This window comes from Falco peregrinus, chromosome 2, assembly GCF_023634155.1.
Source record: "Falco peregrinus isolate bFalPer1 chromosome 2, bFalPer1.pri, whole genome shotgun sequence".
In the NCBI taxonomy this organism is placed as follows: domain Eukaryota; kingdom Metazoa; phylum Chordata; class Aves; order Falconiformes; family Falconidae; genus Falco; species Falco peregrinus.
In genome coordinates this window covers 106,117,909-106,135,966 of record NC_073722.1, presented here as the reverse complement: position 1 = coordinate 106,135,966, position 18,058 = coordinate 106,117,909, and the positions used below count along the sequence as shown (strand labels likewise).

At 42.2% G+C, this 18,058-nt stretch overlaps 1 protein-coding gene and 1 long non-coding RNA gene across 13 annotated transcripts in view; both read right to left on the bottom strand.

Moving 5' to 3' along the window:
• Positions 1–18,058, bottom strand: part of RFFL (ring finger and FYVE like domain containing E3 ubiquitin protein ligase) — a 33,916-nt gene that overhangs the window by 14,337 nt on the left and 1,521 nt on the right. For 2 of the 12 annotated variants that reach the window (XR_008745536.1, XM_055794071.1), the window contains exon 1: positions 14,705–15,566. The exons of 2 other annotated variants lie outside the window; for them this stretch is intronic. Coding sequence is in view for 5 of the 10 variants with exons in the window: in XM_055794071.1 (XP_055650046.1) it covers positions 14,705–14,870 (166 nt within the window). In the remaining 5 variants the exon portion in view is untranslated. 8 more of the 12 variants (XM_027790962.2, XM_055794073.1, XM_055794077.1 and 5 more) reach the window with 8 other exon arrangements.
• Positions 11,673–14,272, bottom strand: LOC106112689 (uncharacterized). Its single transcript, XR_003555773.2, has 2 exons — positions 13,289–14,272; positions 11,673–12,099 (listed from the first exon to the last, which is right to left on the bottom strand). It is a non-coding gene; the product is annotated as an uncharacterized LOC106112689 (long non-coding RNA).

Genomic DNA, 18,058 nt, shown 5'->3' with positions numbered 1-18,058 from the left:
ATTAGTCCCGCTCAGAAATAAACCCATCCTTTCTACTGCAAAAATACTGAATTTCTGTTTCAAAATATGCTGTTTGGAGGTTTAATTTGCTCCTAGGATTTGCAAATCTCAACAACATGAAAGCTGCACAGTCAAACAAGTATCACAACCTCCACAGCAGTGGCAAACTGCATCCATAGTTAAGTTCCCTTCCTGTTTCAAGGACCCTGCAAACTGAGGGCCACCCACGATAGCAGAATACACAAATGCTACTGCCTGCCCTAAAAACTTTGTTTTCCTAAAAAAGGACAGCCCACTAATTCACTCTGGAACATTGCAACATGTCAAATGTTGGGAATTAAAACACAAGGGAGTGTACAAACCAGGATAAAATAAGACAGAACTCAGCATTCAGCTGGAGTTGTAGTTTTGCGTAATTGCCAGGAAATGAAGAGGTTGACAAAAGGCTCAGATGTTGCTTTAGAAGCAGCTTAATCCCGCTCAACTGCAAGAGCATGGAAGGGAAACATCCACAAACTAACAACCAGGACCCTCCTCTGATCTGTACCATTTTTCCAAAGGTGTCTCCCATCTTTAAGAGAAAGGAGCACACGGAAACATGACAGCCATTCATACAACTCAGGCACACTACCTTCAGCCTGTGCCAGTGTATGTCAGGCTTTAATTGCTTAAGAACCTTTACATGTAAGTTTAAGTTTGGCCTTGCCTACATGCAGCATTTACATTGGCAAAGATGCTTCACTGAAAACCACTTGGTGCTGCTGTCGATAGCCACGCAGAAACAGGCAGCCCTGGCTTCACCATCAGCATTTCAGGGTTCCTGCTGAGCACGTACTTCACGCTGTGAGCCGGCCCTTTCGTTCCACCAGCAGCTCTTACAGCAAGCGGGACTCTCCTCCAGGCACACCAAGAGACTCCTGGTCAGCTCTCAAGGTGGCGGGGACAGCCCCAGGCAGTGCCACAGCTTGCCCCAGGGGCAGCTTAGGCTGCTCCAAGTGCAAGAAAAGGAGCTTGCAAATTTTTCCACCTCTGCCCGTACAGCAGCCATCACGCTCTGCGCCTCAGTCAACATCACCCCAACTAATTTTGTTGGTATCTGCCATTGCCAAATTCCCAGAAGACCAATGGCTGAAAAGCAAGAATTACACTGTTGGTTACCTGGAACACACAGCGGATACTACATGGGAACTTCAGATGCTGCCACCAGTAAGGCAAAGCTTTGCTAACTGGCAGCTGTACCACCAAGCAGCTATGGCCAAGGCTTAAGATGCTGAAATGTTTCTGTGTCTGCCTACAGCTGCACTAAGAGAAGAAGCAATGCGGGTAGGATTCAGCAGGCGCTTCAAGCGGGGCTTTTCCTTGCTCTGTACAAGGATCAGCTTTAGACCTGAAGAAATAAGCACTACAGTAGGACAGGACTGGTAGCGGCAAGCAGAATGTCACAGTGAAATTTCAGGATGACACTTTCCCAGGTATCTCTACAATGTTTGCTACAGCCTAACCATTCCCTTATTTATTTTGTTACTCATTCAGAGATATGTGGTCAGGACCATTCAGAAACTGGTAATTCCTGTAAGCGATGCTTTGACTGACGGGTTCTTGTTACAGATGCAGCAGAGTTTGAGCATCGTAACTAGAAAGCACTGCCCTGTGCAAAGCCTGACAATCCTTTGCAGATGAATGGCTGTTTTGCATACAAGGAGCTCCACAATTACGCTGAAGTGACAAATAAATGCCCAGCCAAAAAAATATTACCAGCAGAAAGAGCTACTACTTTGCTGTGCTCCAGGGCTTGGTAAATACTTACAGTAACCTGGTATGAACATGTCAGTTTGGAAAAGTTAATGACACCATAGATTTCAGGAATTCTCAAGCCACTTCTTGAATAAAAGATGTTGAATTACTGGCATGACGAACATTACAGGCATTACTGTTCTTCATTATTCTTGGACAGGGTGCTCATACTGACCCACAGGAGCCACAGAAGGTAATTTTTAACTACACAAGCTTATTTTGGGGAAACGGAAAGCTCTGTGGCAGGCACTCAACAGATGACTTCTGCCAGCCAAAAACTACCCACCCCAAATTGTAACTGCATGTTGTGCTTGGAGCATCTGCAAGAGCAAAGGGAGAAAGAGCTTCAGCAAGGGTGGAGGTGCAGGATCAATCAGTCTGTCCCAGAGTGAAAAATACATCCACCCACATGGCAATCATCACACTGGGCTTGGTTTTGGGCAGGGTGATCGTTTTATCTTCTTTCTTGAGTCTCTAAGGAAAACTCAAAAGAAATCCAATAAATGTTGGACAAGTCAAGGAGTTGCTTGCCCTGGTCTGCGAGCAAGACAGTGCTAGCACTCTATCATGCTCTGCTGGATTGCTTTTTTTTTTTCTCCAGTATGAAGCTGTGAATGCCATGACTCTCATCACCAATTTTAAACAGAAGAGTGAAATTCATTTTACCACCTGTTCATCAACATATTCTGTACAATCACCATAAGTATCATATAAATTTGCAAGCATGATTTAATTCCAGAGGAAATACCAGTGATGTCAAAGTTTTCCTCCCATACACTGTTGAAGATAGTATTCATAATGCAAGCCTGGAGTTTTGTACTTCCCATCTTCATTTTAAAAAAAGTGTTTGGACTCAGATTCTCAATATATATGCACTATTCATGCCATAACCTTGCTAGCCAGAGTGTCAGAGATCATTGCCTACATGCAGGATTTATTACACATGCTTTGTGGATTTTATCAAAGGGTAGGCTTTGGCTGTACGGGAAAACTGTGGTTTATGTTTGAATATAAAATTTCCCTTTAATTTTCCTAAGGGTGCAAACAATGAAGGATTAGAACAAGCAAAAGGAACATCTCTCAGAATCACTGAGCTTTCTGCTCTGTACAATAAAGCTCTCGATGACTGTGTCTGGCTTCTTTTCGTGACTGCTCAGGAATTTGGAGGCTAGAATGCAGTAGCACCACTGAGACAAGGGATCAAAAGGAACGAGCTCCCATGATCAGCTGAGCTTGCTCCCACACAAGGAGAAGCCACAGCAACAAGTACTCCCCCTCCTCCGGAGAGGCCTTCAACCACTGGAACACCAGGGCTGATGACCCTCAAGGCTACTGCAGGTGGAACAGAGTGCCGAAAAGGGAGGGAGATGCAAGACAAACAGCAGCTTTGCTATGGCATACTTTCCTACAATACCATTTGTTCATTAGCTCTATCAGCTGCTCTCACGCTTCCTCATTTAGAGGAAGACAGTTCACCATGGTGAGCTGCTTCTCTATTAGCTCCTTGAACCATTAAGCTCCTATCTTATTCATCAAGAGGCCATCCTCCTACACTACAATCTTACCACCTTTTGGAATCCCGCTATGACCCCTAACTGCCTTCTCCTGTTTCTCAGCAGTTTCCAGACTACTGCACTGCCTCACTCTTCTCTCTCCGCCTTCCCCCCACCCTTTGCCCAACACCAGATAACTGCCAAACTGCAGAATCCAGTAGGGCCTGTGCGCTTCAAGTAGAGATGCTATACAACGATGTATATCCAACCTGTTAACCGTTGTGTGGCCTCCACAACAGCAAAACCACATTCACTGGTACGATACAACTTCCAAGGCAACACACCAGGACTGGGATTAATGCTATTTACAAAAGCAGAAGTTTCTGCCATTTCAAGTAGCTTGAAGATCACTAAAATCTATCCAGGAAGCCAGAAAAGGGCAGTGTGGCTTAAAATAGCTATGTCTTGCTAAAGCTCATCTAAAATTACTATTTTTATATTATTAATCCATGCTGTATCCCATGAAAAATCAATCAGATCCCACTTTCATGAATGCTGTTTTCAAATCGTTAAAGTATTTAATGAGTTAACCAACTTGGTGCCTCATTAATAGCATTGTACAGCTTCCCATTGTTACAATTTACTTTTTTCAGTAAACATGCACTGATAAGAAATGCCTTGCTAAAATTAGTTTCACTAATAACCTACCACTTAAAAAGTTAATTCAGACCCTCCTCGGTCAAAAATCAATATTTACTTGATAACAGAGCTATAGAATAATCTGCTTAAATGACATTTATGCATAAATTTTACGTTTATCAGCCTGCATCACAGACATACAGACCTGAATTACAATAAAGGGGAACAATCATATGTTGGGACAGTGGAAAAGTCAGCAAATTAGCCATTCGCGGGAGGCACAAGGGAAGGAGGCTAGTTGCCTGTGCAAACACAGCATTTGCAGAGTTGGTGTCTTAACCAGTACAAAGCATGAGAAAAGGAAAAGCGGGGACCAGCCCTGGCTATCCATCACAAAGCATGCAAATGTAATTTGCTATACACAACTGGATGGAGCACATACAATTTTTACCTAGGGAAAGAAAAAAAAATGTGGTTTGAATAGAGGTACTAGTTCACATGTGCCCAATGTGACAGCGTGCACATCTTGAGAAAAGAAGCAAATGAATATCAGCATTGTATCACAGCTAGAGACATGAGTATTCCGGGAGAAGAGACAAGAAATTTTGTTTTGGAGGAAGGAGACATTTTTCCATTTTGTTCTGTGCCTTCAAAATGTCTGGAGACATTTCACATCTCTAATCATTTCAGTATGCAATACCAATAATCTTTACAAAGAGAAATATATGATTGCTCACCAGTCTGATCAGCAACTTTGATGTCAGTCTAAAGCTTTACAGGTGAGAAACTGGCCAGCTACGAAGGCAGAGGACAGAATATTTGGGTCAATCTGCACCCAACCGAGTGTCCAGGTAAGTTTTTGTGGCGTCTTGGTCAGGCTTCTGCGTATCCAAGAGTGCCTACGCTGTCAGGCACGTGAGGGCAAGCAGCTGCACTTGCGCAGCACCCGCATGCTCACACCCTTGGGCTGCTTTCCCCGAGCAGAGCAGGTGACTCTGGCACCCCGTGCCCGTACGCCGTCTAGACCTTCCCCGTCGGCTGCGGACAGCACACAGCTGGTAGTTCAGCTTGTGCCTCCTGGTAATCCATCTTCAGACCCTCTTTAATACAGCATGGCACAGCTGCATCTCTGCTTCTCCACCTCGGAGATGCCTTCAAAAGCCTCTACGTGTCAATGCCAGGTGCCCCGGGAGGCAGGAGACAGCACAACCCAACACATCCAGCCAGGAGCCAGATCAAGGAGTGGTGGCACACAACTGGATTCAGCAGTGCGTGCGCTTGCTAGGTGCGCTGCTTCTCCAAGCGTGCGAGCCCAAAGGAAGAGAATTTGGCGGCGCACCAGCATTTTAATCAAGGAAGTGACATCCATTTACCACAGAGCAGAAAGTAAACAGCGTGGCCCGCAGGGGCAGGGTGCAAAGCAGCACAGGAAAAAGCTGGAATGGGGCCACAGTAGTTCAGCACAGCCAGCCACACACAACTTCACTGAAATGCTATCACCTTAAATTATTGCTGAATCCGAGAGAAGTACCAAAAGTAACTTCCTAGTTACATAGTACAGACGAAACAGTCATGCAGACAAAGATCCTTTTATACTGCTAGAACCCGGGTTACATTGGAGTAAATTATTTGCAAGGTAAGCCTTTAGAAAATTTGATTAAATGAGAGGAAAATGAAAGAAGTTCTCAAATACATGAAAAAAAAATACAGCGGGTATTCTAAGAGTGTTCTGCAGCTTTATCAGTGTTTACCAGCATGCTCTGTTACAAGTAAATTGCAAGCTTGCTCTCAGCAAGGCTTGCTGATGTTGTTTGTTAGCAGATTTAACAGCTAGATCTTCAGTGAAAGTGCCTTTACTCATCAGCAAATCTCACCAATACTGTTAACAAGCACAAAGGATCTAAGCTTCAAGCACCTCTTCAAAACTAGAGAACTGCAATTTTCATTTTAAAACTGAGAAAATGTTTTTAGAAAGCTGTGTGATTTACAAAACATTACACAGGAAACTAATTCCAAAGGCAGAAACAGACATCCTCTCACTTGACTCCCATCCTTGCACCCGAATCGCAAACAGCACTCGCCCACTTTCTCTCTCCATTGTAGCACAAGTAAAACCAAACAATTTTTCCCAATTTTAACATGAGAAGCTTAGAAATCCTGTCTTGCTTTAAAAGGAATTGGGTACCTGGGGTGTGTATTATTTCAATATAAACTGCTTATTACGATCCAAAATTGCACTTTATATATTGAAAAATATTTAGATAAAAAGTTCTTCCTGCTGTTAACTGTAATTAGGTCTCTAGACATCTGCCAAGATGAAAATTCAACAACAGCCTTTTTCCTTTGCAAGGCACTGACATTCTTTCACCAAGTTAACACAAAACAAAACAACGTGATTAATGAAATCATGTAAATAGTTTTAGAAAATTATTTATCTTGCCCAGTCTATCTTAATTCCTTAGTCCCATACCTCTTCCCAAGTAACGTGCTGTGACTTCCAATAGACTATCTCCCTTTCACTCTTCTGCTATGCTGAAAAGCTATTAAAAAAGCCAGTGCGCTCTTTCACACTCATATGGTATTCATCAGCAAGACAAAATTAAGTCAGCTATAATATATAGCATGAACCAAGTCAGAAAGAGAAGAACGAACCCTGGAGAAGTAAGATTCCAGAGTACTCCATTTTATTACCATTCCCACCCTGCTGGCACCCTGAGCGGGTGTACCTGTGTGTTTATCCTGTGTCCCACACACAAAAGTGGCAGTGAAACTAGAAGCTCTCTGTCAAAACGTGAGCAATGAGCAGTCCAGCAATCTAGGCTATCACCTACCATTTCAATCAGTGCTTTTCATTACAGGGAAGAAGGTTAACGCTGGCTTGAGCTCTGATTTTTTTTTTCTCTGTTCGTTCACACCTCCATAAGTCCTGCTTGTATTTAGTTTCGGCCAGCTGCTGTTGCTTTTTTTCCAAGCAGCAGGTAGCTGCTAAAATTGTAATTGCAATATGTAGCAATAAACTGCTAAATGAAAACCTGAACATTTAAATAACTGTGTCGCTTCCTTAACCAGCTCTGTTCAAGGGAGGTCATTGCTCCATACTCTCCAGACTATCTCAAATGCCACCTAGACCATACTCTTCCACAACAGCCACACGGCAATAGCTGGGGGAGGTTAGCTGCATCTGTGCCCACCTGACAGCCAGAAATGGTCTCCACAGGCAGAATATCAGCTTTTCAGGGGATCTTCCTCCTGATAACGCTACAAATACCTCACTTGCTTTGCAAATTTTACATTGCTCAGAACAGGAAGTTGCTCAAATTAAGCTTCTGCTGTGCTGCAAAAGACTGCTGTGAACTAAACGACTTCAGCACTCAGATATTACAAACAAGCAGGAGCAGTTCCACAATTTAACCAGGGACATCAAGGGAACAGCTTTCACCATGGAAGAAGGTATCCACTGTTGGATGGTTTTAATGATACCGTTCTCCTTAATGGGGGGAATGCAGGGAGCTGGAGAAAAAAGGGGAAGAGAAAGCATGTCAGTTTGTATTTTCATCATATTGCTACAGTTCCCACTTCAGATAAAAAGAGAGGAAGCTATTTCCGTTGAAATCTCTGGCCCAGGAGGCCTATGATGACAGCTGCACATCTTGTCTCATTGTGCCTGGAGGTTTCTCTCCAACTGGATAAATTACATATTCATCAACAGTTCATCTTTGGAATGATGCACAAGCATATGGGGACAGTGGAACAGAGGAGAAAGAGTCATTATCCCAGACAGAGCTCCTGAAACTTATAAAAACCTTATCCCCAATTTACAGAGGCAGGGGAGGGACACAGAAAACAGGAGGCATCTCGCTACAAATTGCAGCAATGTACACAGAAACCCGCTATCCCACCTGGTGCGCAAGGATTCAGAGAGATAAAGCACTCTAAAGCAGCTGTTCCCAAAATAGAGACAGTTATAAACACAGCCTTAAGTCTTGCAGCGTTACTCATCCAACAGCTGAGCTTGTGTTGGAGGTGGTACAGTATCAGTCAGAATTACATTAAGTTTGTCTGAAATTGGGATTGAATTTAGCACTAATGCTCTAAAGACTTCATGCTATCGCTGTCTCTCAGACACCCAGAATCGAGGGTGTTTGCTGATAAGCTATACCACCAGTTGGAAATCCTGTAAATTACTTTTCATGCCAAGCTTCAGTGTTATTTTTAAACAGTAAACTTCTAAATCCCTTTCCCCCCAAAAAAATCATAAGACAGCCTCAAAATTCCTTATACACAAAGACTACTCTTCCCCCCCACCCCACCCCACCCCTTATTTCAGCAGCTGTTGGTAGAAAAACCAACCTAAACCCCATGGAATTTATGCATGTGGAAAAGTGCACGTGCAGTAGAATTGCACACAACAAAGATCTCTGCAGGCTGGTAGGGAACCTTTAACCTATTTAACTGTAGCCTGAAAAAAAAGATCATTTTTATTTGGCTAGACTGAAAAAGATCTGAATGTATATAATCAAGGCACATCATAACAAGTACAAACACTGCAGACTCATTCTGTAGCTATGCCTATTCCAAATTAATCTGAATTCAAATCCAAACTAGGTGCTGAAATAGAATAAAATGCAACTGCATATCATTTCCTTCAGCAGACACGTACAAAGACCAGCACATACGTCACATCTAAAACAGTGTGGAAAGCTCTGTCCCCCCAGACTGCAGAAATACTTAGGAATTTGTCAGCAGTTAAGGAAAGGTCCGGGATGTTGAACACAGCACCGAAAAGCAACAAACCTGAACACTAAAATGTTACTGAGGCAAAAGGTATCACAATAGAAAATGGTCAGTTTATTTATGGCTTAGTCACCTCAACTGCAGACAAGGAAAAATACCCCACCCTCATTTGAAGTAACTTAGTACGGGTGAAACAGAGAAAGACTTTGAAGTTGCACTCTTAAAGCATTTCCATAAATATTAACTATTATTTTTGTGCCAATCTCCATTTAGCACTGAAGCGTTTGAAATTCAACATTGCTTACATGCAGCCCTGGTTAAGAGCCTGAAAACTGAGGGAAAGGTCAAGCCTTACCATCCAGTGTATCAGCAGGACTAGCATGAACTCCTTACAGCATTCCCAGGAGAGATGTTGTGAAAAATCCCATTTCCAACCACCTACAGTGTTTGTTTCAAAGATTCTAAATTGGTTTCTTTACCACTTGCCCTTGTTCAGTTGCCATGCCTCTCTTCTGCCAACCTCAATCTCTGCAGAACAGTAACGACTAGGAAACCCAGTCCAATGCAGACCAAAATCTGGGCTTTGTCCCATATTTTTGGCTACCAAGTTGAAGGGCAACATCCCTGAAATTCTGCAAGAGCTCGCACAGGAGCTGAGCTACATCATCAGTACAAATAATACAAGTAAATATTTGGAACTAAAGCCATGACCCCAAAAAAGGTAATTTTCCTTTATTGCCATATCTGTATACATATAGTATGGCAGATCATTAAAACTGTCAAACATTTTAAGCACCTGCGTGAACTGCCAACAGCAGCAGCAAAGGCACAGTTCACCTGAAACTGCTGCAATTTATAAATGTTGATCCAAGCAGAAAGTCAGGATTGCATTGAATCATTCTTGCATCCAACTTGTACAAAATTTATTTAAAAAAGAAGGCTGAAAGGATACTAAGTATTGAAAGCTTCAAACAGTCTTTAAGGACCTGCATCTTCTGGGTTCCGTACCTTTGCCATGAGGAGGAAGTTTCCCGTATATGGCCCAAGCCGACAAGCAGACGAGGGTCACATTTCAGTTCACAGCTTTTGGCAAGCCCAAGCATTCAGACATTATGAGTCAGTGCTCCAGAAATCAGTGGGGTTTATAAACCAATAAATCTATTTCATTTTGGGTTTTTAGCTTGCCTTGGGGTTTTTTTCCTCAACCTTTGCAGGACACAGGCATCATCACATTTTCATTTTGCTTCTCTGTAACCGGGAAGAGCACCTCTCTCTTTCCATTCTGCGTTTGTTTGCTTTGTAAAATGACAGACAAGATTTTGTATTAGACTAAATCCTGGTGGTGAGGCATTCAGGAAAAAAAAACATACCAACCATCATGGAAGTTGGGAACAGATACTATGCATCTTGTACTTTCACACAGCCCTTTAACAACAAACAACACATTTTTTTTTTAAATAAAGCCTCAAAACATCTTCACTTCTATTCTCAGATCCCAAATAAATAACAACTTATCTGACATTTCAGCACAAGCAGACTAGGACTTCTGCTGCTAAGCTGCTCCCTGTGACACAATCTTTTCCAACACTAACCTGATAACATCAACATGAACTTTCTTCTGTTTTGAGTTCTACTTTTCTCAGTTCAATAGTTCAGCAGAAACTGCTCCATTTCTGACTACACATACAAAATCACATACCAATTATTCCTACTTAAAAAAAAACAAAACACCTAAAGTTCAGCAAATTCCATTGGGTAATTACTTTCAGATTAGTGATGGGATAAATAATATGGGACAATTGGGGCTGAGGATTTTTGGTTTCATTTTCTAGCTCTGTTACGGAGGCGCTGTGCATCTGGGCCACCTCAATCCTCTGTGCCTCAGTTTTCCATATGTAAAATACAGGTCATACCTCATCAGGGAACACAAGCTAATTTTTCTTTTCTTCAAAGCAGTACTGTATTCATAATAGAATTAAATACTTTCAGAGAACTATCACAGCTCACAGTAGTAAGGCATTTCTGGGAAGAAATGCTTGTAGTGAACAAGTTCCTTGCACTTTTGCAAAGCATCCTAACAATTTAACATTGGAACAACACACACAAATATTAAATAAAAAAAAGGGACAAGATGACAATTTTGAGGCCAACTTTACATTTCATGTAAGTGCAAAAGACAATGCAAGTCCAGTTTTTTGGAGGGTTTTTTGTTGTTGGGGTTTTTTTGGTTTGAACTCTCCAGCATGCAGAATAAAATATTGCTCAAAAAAGTTTGTTTTTACTTAATGGGGCATTTTAACTTAAAAATAAAAGTTTCACTGCCAAATGTGGCCTTGTCAAAAAGAAAAAACAACCCACCAAAAAACCAGACAGACATTCTTGGTACTTGAGACAAGAAAAACGTCTGAAGGAGGCAGCAAACTATCAAATTGCTGTTTAAAAAAACATCTAGGATTTTTAGATTTTAAATCTGTTGTGAATGTTGTAAAAATTCCCTTTTAAATAAAAGTTCTGAAGGTTCCAAAAATATTTTTAGACTGCTTCCTCCATAACCAAGGATTAAAGCTGATCAGTCAAGTATACAGTAGACAGTAATAGTTTACATCGTTTTCTTCACATTTGCTTTTATTAGGGGAATTTTTAGGAAATACTACCGCGTATTACAGATTTAATTTCAAGCTTGCATCTGCTATTCCAAGCAGAACAATGAAATCCTTAGCTCCTATTATTAAGAGCCACATTCAGAAGTAAAAAACAAAAATAAGCTTAGGCCTCCATAACAATCTCTTACCAAGTTACTTCAGTTTTTAGCAGAACACCATTTGGAAAACACCGACAAAGAGACAGGACTCCTTCCAAGAATGATCATCTTACTTAACTTAGATAAAGTAAAGCCTTTCATTAATTAGGCTTGGGTCTGGCCTACATTCTGTTGTATGAAAATACTTCATTATATGCAGTTGAACACATTGTTTGAAAATGTGATAAAATGGCATTTCACACAACAAAAGGTGAAGGAACTAAAACTGTATTAAATGTGCAACATATTATCTCTAAAATAGACATTCTGAAAATCTTTAAATAGGTTTTCACCCATGGAAGAGTTCAGAGATGGTATCAGCCCCATTCACGACGATCAGATAAAGCTATTTGCAGATGTAAGATGTCTCTGAAGGCAGACATCAGCAGATAAAAAGAAATGCTGCAAGTACTTTGTTTTTAAGTGCATTATTTTGCTATATACAAGTAGTAATTTACTGGTGCTTTGCATTCCAGCTGCATTCTCTATGCACATTTTGTAGGCATTGTAATTCACTCCTGAAGCTCCAGCGACAAGCTGAACAACATATTTCAGTTCTTTTCAGGAATTTCTTACTTCACACAGAAAGACATTCTTGGTTTCATTACTTCCATTGCAAAATCTCTGTCTGTGATTTGTCTTCATGGCAGAGAAGCAAATAAGAAGCAAGACGTATAAATAACAACAGGAATGGAAAAAACAAGAAGTTTGTTGAAAAGAAGGCTGAGGTAGGTATTTAGTAAAAATAAAGCCCCAAACATCAACTCCCTCTCGCTTCTCTTCTATACCAGAGACAAGATCTTACTCGTCTTACCCAAGAGCCCTTTGCACAAAAAGATGCACAATGACAGATGAGATTTGACTATGCCAGCAAGTAAATACATGATTACATGCAACAACTGATAAGCCTCTCAATCCCAGAAACATAAGGTACGAATTAATGCGAGTATCAGCCTCTGACTGGAAGAAACCTGTGTTCTGAGCTCTGACAGCATAAATCAGTCTCTATATAAACACTAGTTTCAGTTTCTGCTTTTTTTGATTATATAGTCAAAAGGGACTTTGAAATCGACACTTTATTTGGAATCTGAAAAATAAACTGTTTCCAAAGTATTTTGTAATGCTTGTATAATGGCCTCAAGACAGCCAGTAATTTAGACAGCTGTGCGACTAGCCACAGAAGCTGCATTTTAGAAATCGCCCTTTTTTGGAACAATTGAAACTTTCTGCAGGACAAAGTCCGCACACAGAGAGCAGTGTTTCCCTGCAAGCATACAACAGTTTCATTATTGTTTAGCTACCAAAAAACAGCTCCAACAATCTATCAAGCTTGACATCTTATCCGTCTGCTGCTAGCCCAGAACACAGGGCATATATAGGAAGAGGCTCAAGGATTCAGGAAGAAAAGTTATTTTGTAAATCGAAACTGAGAAACATTTCCCTTCTTTTAATGGTGAACTTGCAATTTTTAAAGCCTGTTCAGGAAACCATGGGCCTGTTTGATCTCCACATTATCAAATCCAAGTATCTATAAAGAAATCTATTCCATGAGATGAAGAAAAGCTCCATTTTAAGATATGTATAAAACAAATTCAAAGGCAATCCTACAGAAGAGGGATTCCTCACTGCAACAGAGCATCAGTACCAGTTGCGGTTCCAGCCCAGTCGTGATTATTTTAACACCAAACTAGAGCAGAGCACTAACTTGCTGTTCACCAACCAACCCTCCCTTCCTGGGAACGCCGCCACTCAGTAGTTTTCCAAATAACTGTGGCTCAGGCAAAGTCCTCAGAAGCACCAACATTCTCATGGAAGAAAACTTACCAACCTTGCGGAGCATGTCCTTAAACACAGCACTGGAGAAATTATTAATCTGTGTGATTCCAATGACTCCAAGCGGCTGGGTGAATGAAACATGGAAGTCATTCCCTGATACCAGTGGCAACTGCTTTCTAAGCAAGGTGTTTTAACATCAACAAAAAGCGGTGTCACATCAGTTTCAGTCTGGACTTCCACAGGCTGCAATATTATGGTTTCTGACTCATTTGGCGAGCAAGCCAAACCAATATAAGCTCATGCACATGGTAAGTGGCATTGATTCAATGATGCCACTTGTGACACTGCAATTTGAAGTTATCCATGTGTATATAAAGAATATATAACACCCAAAGGAACTGTCTGCAGCAGAGGTTCCTATGCAACAAGCTACTCCCAGAAAACAGCATTTTAAATTTCCCTGTTTAAAATCTCACCTAACATCAGTCTAGGCCATTCAAAGTATACTAAAGTATACTTTGTAGCTTAAGTATATTCTTATCAGCATGTCCCCCAATCTTCCGACTACAAATAAGAAGATGGCAGCATAAAAAGAGCTTATGTTAAATCAATGTTTTATTCTCTGCTTAAATACAATGTGGAAGTTCCTATTCCAAGACTGTGGCAGAGAAGCCGGAGGGCATTAGTGAAAGAAGCCTAATTAATATTTCTGAGTAAAGTGAGAACCTCAAGAGCAATTAACATGAAAAAATTGTAGATTTTACAGACCCTGAGAAGAATAAACAGTGTCTCAGAAAGCAACAATTCTTTTTAAAGAAAGTCCCTTATGGGAACACAAATTAAAAAAGCCAAAAAGGGTTTTCAGAGGTTAGGATAAGCCATCTCTCAGTTCTGAGGGAACTGGCTGAGAAAGAAGAAAGCAACTAATACTAAATTTGAATTCTTGATCTGACAGTCATACTCTTGTTCCCCTAAAGAAAACTGTAATTTTTCAACCTTGCAATGTTCTTTGAAGACTGAATAATCAGCTTTGGAGGGACATACCATGAGGTGGCTAGAAGACCTGGCATGCAGATGAGTTCAGTTTCTGACATCAATTCAGCAGTGATGCGATTCTCCCCACCCGTGAAACAGAGATTACACTTATTCATCCCTGCAGAGCATTCCATGATCCCTAAATGCCAGCTGGTAGAGGTTCAAAGTACTAATTTCTGGCTTCTTGTAATGACAGTCCCTGGGAAGCAGAGGAAGACAAGCTTGATATGGGGAGAGACAGATAGGCACTATCAAGACTAATGACTGGAATTACTTTGGGGAGCAGGAGGCGGGCTGGGGTTTCACGATGGAAGCAGGCAATCAGGAGAGGGCTGGAGAAACGTTTGCACCACATGAATACATTTAAGTACAGATGACAAAGCGCAGGCAGATAAATAGCAGTGTCAATGCAGCAGCACAGACCTTACCGTACCATTGACCACAACACTTCTCTGAGAAGCTAGATCAATACTCAAGTATTTAGCCCACACCAGGCTGCTAGCAATATTCAGGTAATTTAAAGCCATGCTGTGCTTGTAGTCAGAGCTCACACTAAGGAAAAGTACTGAGTTCCCTCGGTTTTTAATATCACATACCATTAGATCCTCTTTCCCTGGTCAGCAGCAGTTCACACGCAGTTGTGTCCAAAAAAGGGACACATGCGCACAATTATCTGCACCTCACATTATCCTTCTGCCTGCAAAGAGTTTTATTAAGCACCAAGTACTTGGCTCAGCGTACTTTCTAATTTCTTACCTTTGGGTAAGAAACCTCTCTGTCCCTCAGGCTTTGGAGAAGAGACACTCTGAGATATCCTATGTATATATGGAAATGCACTCTTTCTATAAGGGATGGGAAGGTAGCCTAAACCTAATTAAACACAAATTTTCCTACATGTATTACAGTGAAACCAACACACACTAGATGAGGACAGCATTTTAGCTGGCTAGACATGAGGACACAAAGCTGCAGTACTGGGTCAGACATACAGCCTGTCTAGCTCTAAAGCCTGCCTCCAACGCAGGTCCAGGTGAGTCACAGGCAAGCACACAGCTGTAAGAACATCACAGCAGATGACTGCATGAAAATCTGCTTACACCCTTCCGCCATGCAAAAGGTGGTTCAAAGTCTAAAGCAGAAGTTTTAATAACCCTTCTATATATAGCACTGGCAATTCAAGAGAAATCACACTCTAGCCTGATTGAAGAGTTTATAATCTAAGTTGTTATAAGCAACAAACCGTGGTACAAAGTTGCATAACAAGTGAAAATTACACAATTAAAAAAACAAACAAACAAACAAAAAAACCCAAAAAAAACCCCCCAAAAACAAAGCAACACAAAATCATACAGAAGTCAACCACAATAAAGAGAAAACTGAAAGCCTGGAGAAAAGAAGATACATTTCCGTCAAACTCAACTAGTGACCACCAACCCCAAAATATATTTAATATATATTACTCCTTGTATACTCTTATTGCAGAGTATTGCTTTCAGCTCTCATTCCAAGTTGACTCCTAAGAGCCTAATCACATGTACCTGACAATGAGAAATATTAAGCCTCGCTGAAAGTCAGCCTATCTTTTCTACCCTACAATTAAAACACCATACTTAAATGACGGCTTTAAAACTAGTCAAATTCAGCATAAAACTTGAGCAATTCAATTGCTACGAGCTGAGTGGGTATGCAAACAGGGTGCTGCAGCCAGGTAACTCTGCACCCAGCTTCACACAGCAGAGAGAATTGCCCGTAATTAAAAACACAACAAAAGCCAAAATAAATCGGTTTGTTTCATGAGACCCAGTTGTTCTACCAAAAGCAATTATGTTTACAAAGAATGAATGCAAGATCCCCCTTCCCATCACTGTGAACATAAAACATGTTAAGGACATAACAGTCTTTGATGGGTGGCAGTAGGTAAATTCAAGGATCTGGAATTAGTAAGAAAGAACATTTAATGCTCACAGCTTTCTGTTCCACTTCTTGGCCCTGGAAAAGGCAAAGGGTTAACACACTTCTTGTTTCATGCAATCATGTGTATGCCTTAATGATAATTTATCTTAAAATATGAGCTTCAAAGTTTTGAAATACAACCTACTACAATGTAATGCTAACTTACAATGCACCTGTCATTTCTCATCCTAATGAAATGGAGTACTAAAAAAATGCATTTTGTAAATCTGCTAAGCTCTTTACCAATTCCATAGTCAGGTTAGAAAGAGCAGAACACTGCCATGAAACAGTTCTCCAAAAACAACATCCAAGACCTCCTGCCCTACCCGTGGAAGGCAAGTTCTGCTTCAGAGAGGAGGGAGAGGAGGAAGCGAGCTCAAACAAAACACATGAACAAAACCTTTTTATGTCTCAGCAAATTAAACATTACTCTGAACATATCTTAATCAAAGAATCATAAAACTTACTTACCTCTACAGTATCTGAGTAAGCCTGTCCACCCTTGCACTGTTTGAAAACACATGAAACTATCAAGTGCAACAGCTTGCTTATCACAGGGTCAAAACATTGAGTGCATTCATCCTTAGCTATTTTGCCAAGTCCCTGACCTGTAAAGGCTCAGGGTGGACTGCGTGCACGTTCTCACCAGAGTGAGTTTACATTTATTAACCTGCAATCACATACTGGAATACCGGCAAGAAACTGATTTGCTGATACATCAACCCTTTCTCCACAGGAAGCACCTTGACCAGCTCACAGGAACAAACTGTTCTGAAGAGCACTTGAGTACTTTATTTTCTGAACTCCTTTTGCCTTCTGTGGCAAAGGACGGACCTGCACAGCTTTCACACTGCTGCACACCCCCGATTTCGAGCAGAAGCAAGGCAGTGTTCCTTGTTAAGAAAATAACTTGGGTCCTTGCCACCAAGGAAGCATCACCCACCCCAGGTTCGCTGCCACCGTACCAAACCAATTAGTACCTTAGGCATGCTAAAATGCAAAGAGACAACAATTTAAGCAAGGAGTTGTACTGAAGGCTGGCGCTTATCCAGAATTCCTCAGTTCTCACTGCATTTTGAGCAGAACTTACTAAACCTCAAAGTGCCTTTGGGAGCATAACTCTGAAAAGGAAAGTGTTTCTAAATGCCACTTTCTAAATGAGAAAGGAGGCTGTACCTCAGTCCCAGCCGGCCTCACTAGGGAAACCCTGCAGGCACTCCGCGGGAGGGAGCCCCTTTACCTCATCTCTCCAAAACTAAAATCCAGTGGCTTGCATCCCCCTTCCAGCCTCTCCCAGTCCCCCTGCATGCCCTGGTCCCAACAGCCCTATTTTCCCCCTGCCCGGTGCCCCCCAGGCTGTGGCAGCCCCCTCCTGCCCCACGTCCCCACACTTGACATCACCCTCAACCCACCATCGTTCCCGCACCCCACAGCCCCTTGGTAACCCTCAATGGCGACCCCACTGCCCCACGGCGCCCACATTCACCTGCCTCCCCCTCCCCTGCACACTCTCCCTGCTCGGGAAGCCCCCTCCCTGCCCCACACTCCCAAACCCCGGCTCCCCCCTCACGGCCCTGTGCCCCCAAACCCCGGCTCCCCCCTCACAGCCCCTCACCCCCAAACCCCGGCTCCCCCCTCACGGCCCTGTGCCCCCAAACCCCGGCTCCCCCCTCACGGCCCTGTGCCCCCAAACCCCGGCTCCCCCCTCACGGCCCTGTGCCCCCAAACCCCGGCTCCCCCCTCACAGCCCCTCACCCCCAAACCCCGGCTCCCCCCTCACAGCCCCTCACCCCCAAACCCCGGCTCCCCCCTCACGGCCCTGTGCCCCCAAACC